The 10,096-nt window shown below is 52.2% G+C and overlaps 1 protein-coding gene across 1 annotated transcript; it reads left to right on the forward strand.

The window, feature by feature from the left end:
* Positions 1-3,561: 3,561 nt before the first annotated feature.
* Positions 3,562-9,813, forward strand: PPP1R3B (protein phosphatase 1 regulatory subunit 3B). Its single transcript, XM_084204526.1, has 2 exons — positions 3,562-3,634; positions 6,513-9,813. Exons 1-2 carry the CDS (start codon positions 3,621-3,623, stop codon positions 7,402-7,404), a joined length of 906 nt encoding a protein of 301 aa, XP_084060652.1. The 5' UTR covers positions 3,562-3,620; the 3' UTR covers positions 7,405-9,813.
* The last annotated feature ends 283 nt before the right edge of the window (positions 9,814-10,096 follow it).

Consider the following 10,096-nt stretch of genomic DNA (forward strand, 5'->3'; position numbering starts at 1 on the left):
GAAGCTGTGTTTTCTATGACACTAGAGAAGCTGGACTGGGGCCTGAGAGCACTAGGAGCTCCCAAGCAACACATCAGGCTTCAGCACACACTTACAGATGATGGTGAGAGTTACCAAGCTGACTGCAGTTACCAAGTTGATGGTGAGGGAATCCATGTTTCCTACAGCTTTCTGTCACATTAGCCATAGCTGGCTAAGGGGCTGTTTGCGCTGGCTGGCCAGCAAGGGCAGCTATTGATCAGTGGCTGCTGGCCAGCTGGCCTCTGCAGCCAAGCCCCGCTCTGCTTTTGGTGAGCAAGGATGCTTACTACATCTCTCCCCATGAGCTGTTGAGTCTCATGAAGCCTGAAAGGGGTGGGAGGGGACTGCTGATTTGGGAGACGGCATGAGATATGGAATGGGGTGCCCCATGGCAGCAGCCCCTACACAGCTCCCTATTACATCAACCACTCCACTGGTTTACAGCCCTTGCCCTTGAGCCTTGGCCCTGCAGCCTGATGTGGTGTGGACATATTTCACAACACTCTTGGCAATGAGGGGCAAAGCCCCTTTCCTGCTGGGGCTGCCCACTGGCTGGCTGCTGGGAAGTTGAGCTGTCGCAGCAGTCTGCACATTCCCAACGTGGAGACGATGCTTCATCCACTCATGTCTCCAGCAGGGCACAGAGGAGGTGGCAGGACCAGGAGGGGTCCCTGAGGACCTATTCAAGACTGCTGGTAGAGTAGCTCTTAAGAGAGCATGGCAAGGGAAGGAAGGCCCCTCTGGAGGGCTGGGGAAGCTCAGCCTCCCCTCAGGCAGCAAACCAGCAGGGCTGCACCCAAGAGGTGCAGGAGCCACCATGTCCTGTACCAGGATGTGCTGGGGTAAATATCCATTGAACGAGGAAGAAAAGCCAAGTGAGACATGATGGGAGAGTGGGACCCTCCTTCCAGAGCTGTCTGTCATGGATGGGACTCGTTCTCACAACACTCCCCCAAAGAGAAGCAACGTGCAGCCTATTCCTCATGCCAGGGAACAAGTTTGTCTCATCCCTCTGCAAAGCAGGAGGGGCGTGGGGAAAGCTGTGGGGAAATCACAAAGATTACTACCCAAGGCCATAGCACTGAGCTAAATATAGCCCCTATCTTGGCTTCCCAGAGATAAGATCCTGTGTCCACAGTCTGCCACAATGCCCTGCCCAGACATCCACCTACCTTTGCTTCAGGGGCAAACACGAGCCACAGTTGTGCAACACCCTGCCCAGCTCACAGCAAACAGGGGCAGAAAAGTACCCTGAGCCACCTCATGTGCATTCCGTGGCTGGCTGGGCAAAGCCTGCACAGCCCAGAGGTGATCCAGCATCTCCCTCGGCACCTCCATGGTGCCCAGCTGCCAGTAACACACAGGAGAAACCTGTGCTGGACCAGAGTGACAAGTGTGAGTCAGGCCGGGGCTTCTACCAGTTTTGGGGCTCATCCCATTAACTCCAGCACTTCCACCCAAACCGCTCTGCACCAGTGACACTGAGCCAGGGCATAGTGCCTCTGCCTGGAGAAGGGGAGGCAGCACTGGAGGGGGTCCATGGGCCATGTTCACCTTATCCCATGTCTGTCTCCTGGGGAAATCTGAACGTGGGTCCCTTCATCTCTGCCGTAAACCCTATCATTAAGTAACGCACGCTAAAATCCCACCATACCCTCAGCACATGAAATATTACTGTAAATCTGCAAAACTCCTGCAATGGGTACATCGTTCAGCTCTCTCTCCCCAGCTTTAAATGCTACTATTGGTTTTATCAAAACAGAATTTATTTTTTTAAAAAGCATGTATTTTTCCGTAACAAAACCCTTTTGCCTTGCAGAGTAATACGTTTTTTAAATGGCAGCTTGCAGCAGGAAGTCTCCAGCTTTAACAATAGCTGTCTGTGTTTCCACAAGTTAATGGAAAACAAATGTTGACACTTCAGTCCTGCTTTCTGCTTTGTAAGGAAGGTGAGAGAGACCATTGCTTGCAGCTCTGCAGTTAGAGGCCCAATGTGGCACAAAAAGTATCCTCATTGCTACCATGGGGAGAAGGAAAATGCACCATCCCAACCTTCCAGCAGGCTTTACAGCCTCTGCTGCTTTCTCATGGGGGCGGCATTTGTCCACAGAGACACTCCCCTGACAGGGACGCCAGCTCCATGCACGCTTTCCAAATCATTGAGGACACTGGGCTCTGCGCTGACATGGACTTGGGAGCAGCCCAAAGGAACAGAAGTGGGAACTGGAGGCGGGAGGACAATTGGGAAGACCCATTGGCCCAGCTGGCCCTGCAAACCAGTCTATGACAGAGCATCAGCTCACCTGGCAGATGTTTTCAGGATGTTGGAAACGCCTTTCCAGCCCTGCACATGTGCTGGATAGGGATTCCCATGAAGCCAATCTCTTTGCCAGCCATGCTCTGTTGGTGTTTTTTCCTCATGGACAGAAGCCACCTCTACAAAAAAAAAAAAAAGCTTTTTTTCTTTCCACTGCACATCGTAAATATTGTCTGGAAAGCAGATTTTTGAGCATCCTCTGGAGAATTCCACCCAGGGCCAGCACAGCTCTGGCGCTGTGGCCACCAGATAGGAGTGTGAGAATCACCCTCCTCCCCACCTGGCCCTGAGCACCCAAACACCCTGGGCCAGCTCAGACAGGAAGACTGGTGCCCCAAAAAGGCTTTCCTGTCTCAAGAGTACATTCCCGTGGGTTCAGCAGCTTACTTGTGGCACCTAGAAAGCCTACTCTGCCCTTCTCAGTTTTGGCCCCTCAGTTCAGGAAGGACACTGAGGTGCTGGAGTGGGTCTAGAGAAGGGCAACAAGACAGGTGATGGGTCTGGAACATAAATTCTTTGAGGAGCAGCTGAGGGAGCTGGGGATGTTTAGTCTGGAGAAAAGAAGGCTCAGGAGAGATCTTAATCACTGTCTACAAGTACCTGAAAGGAGCGCCTTCTCTCAGGTAACCCGTGACAGGACAAGAGCACATTGTCTTAAGCTGCAGCAGGAGAGGTTTAGGTTGGACATCAGAAGGAATTTCTTCACAGAAAAAGGGTGGTTACACATTGGAATGGGCTGCCCAGGGACTTGGTGGAGCCGCCCTTCCCGAGGTGTTCAAGGAAAGACTGGACCTGGCATTTAGTGCTGTGATTTAGTTGACATTGTGGCGCTCGGTCATAGGCTGGACTTAATCATCTCAGAAGTCTTTTCTAGCCAGATTCTGTGATTCTGGACACGCAGGAACAGCAACATGGCACAGGAACCGACGGATAGTGAGGAAGCAGGGGGAGCCGACGCCGGACACAGAGCTTGTCACTTTACCCCAACGAGCTTGCCGTGCCGCGGGGAGAGTGGCGATGCTGCTCGGCGAGCTCCCCCCGCACGGCAGCCCTGGCGCTGCCCCAGGAGCTCCCCCGACGGGCGGGCCGCCATCCCTCCCTGCGCGGCCCCTCAGGGCCCGCCGCGGCCCCGCCCACTGGACCGGCCCCGCCCCCTCGCGTGCCGGGCTCCCGCGCTCGGAGCGCGTTGATTGGCTGTCGCCCAGTGGGGCGGGGCCGGGCGCCCTTAAGAGAGCGTCGCGGGGCTCCGCGCGGCGCGAGGCGGTGCTGCCGGACCGGCCCCATGCACTGCACCAGGTACGGGCGCGCCGCGACCCCGGCGCCGCTCTGCTCCTCCTGCTCATCCCCCCCTCTGCCTTCCCCGCCTGCTCGCCTTCGCAGCCTCCTCGTGTGTGCGGGAGCGGCTCTGGCGCTCCCCGCCGCGGCGGTGCTGTTCCTGGGGGAAAGCGGGATCCTGCGGCTTGGCTCCCGCAGCCCCCGGCTGAGGAGGCAGCGGTAGCCCCGGGGCTGCCCCTCGGCGGGGCTCGGCTGCGCTGCCGCCTCTCCCGGGTCCGGGCGGCGCGGCTTGGCTGCTGTTGCGGAGGGGGCGGGCTGTAGCGGGTGTGTGCCGCCGGGCAGACGCCTGTGGGAAGCGGGCTGTGCCCGGGGGGCGGCCCGGCCCCCTGGATCGGGGAGGAGGAGGGGGTGCGGAGCGGCGGAGCGCTGCTTCGGCCGGGCCACGGCTGCGAACTTTGGCTCCGTAAGTGCTGCTGCGAGTGTGCAAGGGGTCACCTGGCCCCAGGTAGCGAGGGAGGCAGAGCGGAGGTACCCGAAGGGGTTCGATAAGGGAGGTGTAAGTAATCCTTGGCTCTGGCTTAATTCTCCATCGCAGAATGGCAGGAGGAAGGAATGAGTGACAGCCCCTCTGGAGAGGATAAAGCTACAGGAAGAAGTCCGAGGGCAGAGTCAAGTTTGCTCTCCTTTTGAGGGGCGATGGAAAGGAATTGGCCCCTGTGCCTGCACAGGGCTCCTTGCCTGCACTTTTTGCTTCCTGGAGCTTTATTTCATGAATGAGCTCTCGAAGCTATATTCCTGCTCCCACCTCCAAAGCATCTGGAGTATAGGACAACCTTCCTCAGCCCCAAAGGGGAAACCTGCCTCTGGCTGAGAGCTGGGCATCAGTAGAGTCTCCAGTGCAGAAAAAGTTGTCTGGGATATCAAATTAACTGGCAGTTCATTCCTATTCCTACAAATGTGCTTCATAAAAGCACAGGGCTTATGCTCATACTTGGTTGTGAAAAGCTCTTGCTATAGTTTTTAGCTTGGAAAAAAGCTCCAGGTTATGCAGCTGGGCATTCTATGTCTCTTCATTCTAAAACTGTGACTAACCAAGGCTTCCTAAGAAACCTGGCTTCTCAGAAGTTACAGGAATTCAGCTGAATCAAATTTCCCTGGGAAAAGATGCAATGCAGATGAAACTGACCCAAGTAGGAGAAGAAGCATTGGGAGCAGCATTAATCTGAAGGAGGAATGACCTATTTAAAGTGTGTATGAACAAAAACTTGGCAAAACCAGGTAGAGATGAGCAGAATAGTGTTAGCAGACAGGTGGATCTGAGGTGTCTATTTTGTGCAGCTGCCCTTGAGCTGAAAGGAGGCACTGCAGAAGAAGTTGGCTGGTGGGTGTGTTGGGATGCAAGCCTTGGCACGTGTGCTCTGAATAAACAGATACCCTTGCTGAGTGGATGCTGTGAAAGCCTGCTCACAGCTGCTGTGTTGGTGTTACAGGGTGGGGAGTTAAAGCGCTGAATTGGAGAGTGTGGCTCTTGATTTTTCTTGGCACGGGAGCAGCCATCAAGTACTAGAGCGGGCTGTGCATGGTTTTGGCAGCCAGAACTCTGCTGCATCACAAGGCCCGTGGTCACTGCTACTGTTGCTGCTTCATCCCTCTCTGTGTGGTGGGAGCAGCTTTCAAGCCTGGCCTACTGCCAAGCAGGAATTTTATTAAGGGAATACACTGTGTATAAAGGCAGCTGCAATACGGTTGACTTAAGGGGGATGTGTGTGATAAGTCCATCCAGCAGTTTACCCAGAGCCGGGCCAAAGAGAGTCTGCCAGAAACATCCATCGGACCGTCAGTGTAAGGGCAGGAGTGATGGGTGCAGTGTTCTGGGAGCTGCCTGGCTGCAGAGGCGTCTCCAGGGTGCATCTGGCAAAATGTCCTTCTGTGGATGCATGGAGAGAGAGAGATGATGCTGCCTCTCTGGAGGAAAGGGCTGGGTGCTGGAGGGGAGGCTGTAGTGGAGGGGCACATGGCTTGTGGGAGAAGGAATTATTTCCAAAACTCCAGTGAACCTCGAGTAGGTGAGTTGTATTTGGTAGAGCCCTGTGACTGTATGGATGTTTTACAGGGGCTTAGCCCAAACTCTGTGGAGGCTTGAGGTGCAGACTCCGTGCTGGAGGTAAAACTGGCTGATGTGCCTTCTGAGCTGATGTTATTTTAAAATGGAGTAGAGGGAAGAAAGCTCCAGAGCAGTGCTGGCTAAGCCTGTGCCCTGCTGCTGTGTCAGACTGTTGCTATCTTTGCAATACTACTTGGAGGCATTTTGGATGGAGCAGTTCTGGGAGACCGTGATGGGCAAAGTGTGTAGCTCAACTGAATGAGTGCTTTTTGGCTGACACCTGGGGTTTTATGAGAGGTGAAGTCAGTTGTGTACTGCAGTTTATGACAAACTGAGTTCCTGCTCTTACAAAAGCTTGAGAAGCCCTGGGGAGAATCTCTTCTCGAGGGAGGAAAGCACAGCAGGAGTACTGCTTTACGTAGCACTGAAATTTGATAATCTGGGGATTTTGTGAGCATTGGCAGGATTGAGCCATGGGCTTTGCTTTGGATTGCAAATGCTCTGGAGCCTGCTATTGCTGGCCTAGTAGGACAGTGCTTTTGTGTGTGCCTTCAAAGGGTGACTCTGTCCCTGTAGCAGTTGGAAGAGCTGTTCAAGGGCACAACATGCTCTGGTCCTGCTACTTCTGTAGTGTTTTTCTCCCTGTGTCTGTAAATCACACCATGCAGGTACCTGCCTTTAATTAAGAAGCAAGCTTATTTGGGATGGCTTGGGGGGAAGAGATATATCAACTTTGACAAAAGTTGTATTAAAGTGCTTTTCTGGCATCAACTGACCCTTCTTCTCATCTTCCAGAGTGTTAGACTATTTCCCTCACAAGCAAGCAATGGCTGTGGACGTGGCGATGCAGCTGTACCTGTGCTCCTCACCCTTGCGAAGAGAGAAGTGCGCCTGCAAAATTGCTCCAAAGCCCAGCAAGCCGCTGCGGCCCTGCATCCAGCTGAGCAGCAAGGCTGCGCTGAAGGGCGCAGAGGAGGCAGCAAACTCCTTCACACACAGCAAGGCGAAGAAGAGGGTGTCCTTTGCAGATAGCAGAGGCTTCGCTCTGACCATGGTGAAGGTGTTCTCGGAGTTTGAAGATCCGCTAGATATTCCTTTCAACATCACAGAGCTGATAGACAACATTGTGGGCCTGACAACCGTGGAGAAGGACAGCTTTGTCCTGGATTTTGATCAGCCCTCCATAGACTACCTGGACTTCAGAAACCGCCTCCAGACAGACTGTGTCTGTCTGGAAAACTGCATGCTAAAGGAGAAATCTATTGTGGGAACAGTGAAGGTGAAGAACCTGGCTTTCGAAAAGACGGTGAAGATCCGGATGACGTTTGACACGTGGAAAAGCTTTGTAGATCACCCGTGCCAGTATGTCAAGGACACGTACGGGGGTCTGGATCAGGACACGTTTTCCTTTGACATCAGCTTGCCTGAGGGAATTCAGTCGCACGAAAGAGTTGAGTTTGCCATTTCCTTTGAGTGCGATGGGAAGGTGTACTGGGACAACAACAGGGGCACAAATTACAGGGTCATACGGTCAGAACTGAAGTCTGCCCAGGAAGCTGTCCGCCCCCCGCAGGCTCCTGACTTTGGCAGCGCATTTGACCGGTTTGGGAGCCCTCGGTGCTCCTATGGCCTCTTTCCTGAGTGGCCCAGTTATTCAGGCTACGAGAAGCTCGGGCCCTACTATTGACCCAAGGACAAAGGCCAGGCTGACTAACTGTTGCTGGTGTGTCTGCAGGCCTTGGGGCTGGTCTGAACACAGGTGTATGAATAGGTGGAAGAAGTATGGCTCTGTGTAGCTTAGCATAAGCCTCCCAGTAAAACCAGATGTGCAGTGCTCTGCTGGCAGGGGGCTTATAGTCAGAGAAGCAAATCTGGCTCTCTAGATGATCAGAGGACCATGGACTGCTCATATCTCTTCAGCACTTCTTCCTCCTCAGTAAAGATGCAGTGTCCAGGGAAACACTACAGTGCTTATATTGCATGTTCAAGCTGTGTAGCGGTGGCTGCTCTGTACTGCCTGCCTAGTATTAAAAGGCTCTTTCAAAGTATTTCCTAGTATTACATTGTTAGTGGGCTCTACTACAGCTGCAGGGCTCTCCTTGCAAAGCCAGCCTGTGCCTGTTAGGAAATAGTGTGGTTGGATTGCTGGGAATGGAGTCCTCTCTTTGCACATAGCCTTGTAGTGAGGCCCTTCCTACTTGAGGCAGAAAGCATGTTTTGAAGTGAAAATGCAATGTGATGACAGGAAGTGTGGCCCTGCAGCCTGCCGTATTAGGAGATGTGCCTGTGGCAGAGGATCTGATATGCTTAGTCACTGGTTGTTATATCAGATGATCTTGAAAATCTCTCATACCATTGGTGTTACCAAAAATAGAGATTAGCTGTTGCTGTGTGGTGCTTGTAACACAGCTGTGGGTTGACATCCTTGACTGCCCTCTTCAAAACCTTCCTGTTGGTTTAATCACAAGTGACCAGTGATGCTTTTTCTCCTTGATGGACATCTGAAGTTGGCTGTGCTGGACACTGAAAATGCATTTCATCCTCCTGTGGACTGCAAACCAGAGTTTTGTCCAGCTGGGGCCCAGGGTCCTGTGCAGGAGACTCTGCTCAGGTGCTGCAGGAGCCAAACACAACCAGACCCCATGGCTGTCTATGCTGTGTCCTGTACAGGAAGGTGACTGTTGTGTACCTACTGTGGTGGGAGTGCCTCAGCTGAGAAAGGGGTGGTATGTGCAATCCCAGCAACGCTTTGGGATGAACAGGCTTTGGAACTGATGTTGCTTTTAAGATCTGGTAATGGTTTGTTATTCTGTGCCATGGACTGCTTGGCAGATAAAGGCATAGCAGTGCTCACATGTCAGGGTGCTGTGGCTGTGCTGAGCTTCTCTCTCTGCTGAAGCAGTATCTGCCAGTTTGACCTGCAAATGCCCAGACTTTGCATCTCTGGCCATGAAAAGTTGCTCACCCCATCTATGCAAAGAACTAGCCATGAGGAGAGTGGGGTGTGGGGTTATCCTGACAGCACCCCTGCATGTGAGACAAATCACAGATGTGAGCTGTCCCTGTGATTAAAGAGGTGGCTTGGCTTCTGGCTGTGTGCTGGGCTGGTGAGCTCAGCAGTGCCAAGCAGCCTCACAGAGCTTCTTGGGTGCTAACCTAGCAGAATAACTTAATCCCTCAGCTCAGAGTGCTGAACAGTCTGTAGAAATAGAGGTCAAGGGAATGCTGCTTTTTCTAGTGCATAAGCTTTACATAATTTTGGGTGCCTCTAGTAGCCTGTGGATGTGCTGGAGAGAAGCAACAGGCTAGACTACTTAACTTTGTTAACATAGCTTTTAATTCTGGAGACTGCTGTACAAATCCTTAGAAGCCGTTTTACTCTAACCTAGAAGGGATACTGGGATCACTGTTGGATATCAAAAGGGACAGGAGCTTGCAGGAAGAATAGCTGGCCTTCAGCTGCTGCTTTTTCAAAATACAGAATCAGTGTGTGTCCTCAGTGTGCCTGATCACTTAGTTGAGGTTGTGAATCTCCTTGCTAGCCCAGAACTCATCAGGTTTGGTTCTTCTGTTCAAACAGCTTCCCAAGTCAGCCCTTAGAGCCTGCATCTGATCTCTGGAGGGGACCGTTGCCTAGCTTGGCTTAGTTTTAAACTTAAGGCAAGTTTGTGTGACACTGATACTTTTTATTTATTTAGTGTACAGTGTTGATGTTGTAAGACACTTGACTGTAGAAAAGTCCTGTTCTCCTGGCACCTTCTTGTGCCCATGGAGAGCAGTTTGTGAGCCAGAAAAAGGCATGTGGGTCTGGGGTGCTGTGGATGGTGGTGTCTCCTTATGGGCTTGTTTTCAGGCTGTGCCTTGGGTGTGCTTAGGGAGGAACATGGAAGATAAGCTAGAAGAGCAGTGCCATAGGTAAAAGCTAGGTTGGGAACTGGCTATTTGATCAATAGCAGTTTAAAAATACTACTTGTGGCCTTTCCCCTTTTCCCTTTTTCCATTGCCAATGTGAACATAGAAGTGAGGGGGTTGCTCTCCTTGCTCTATGCCTGGAAGTGCCTTGTAGGATGTTTTGCATGTTTGTTTTTAAAAGATATTTTTGTACACAACATTCAAGTGGAAAATGCACTTTATAATTGCCATGTAATGACTCTTTTAAAAATATGGCTGTTTTTATCTGATTGTTAAAATAAAGGTGGAACAAAATGTTGGCTGTGTATCTTATTTAAGCACCCATGGGGCTGGGGAGGCAATTTGGACACGGGTCCAGCTTCCTGCAAGTGGCCATTGGCAGGGAGGAGCACACATCCACCCTGAATTCTGCTGCCCGAAAGAGGAAAGAGCTGCCTATTCCTGCTGCCTTGCTGCCAACACAAATG

This window comes from Fringilla coelebs (genome assembly GCF_963513975.1).
Source record: "Fringilla coelebs genome assembly, chromosome: 4".
Taxonomy (NCBI): domain Eukaryota; kingdom Metazoa; phylum Chordata; class Aves; order Passeriformes; family Fringillidae; genus Fringilla; species Fringilla coelebs.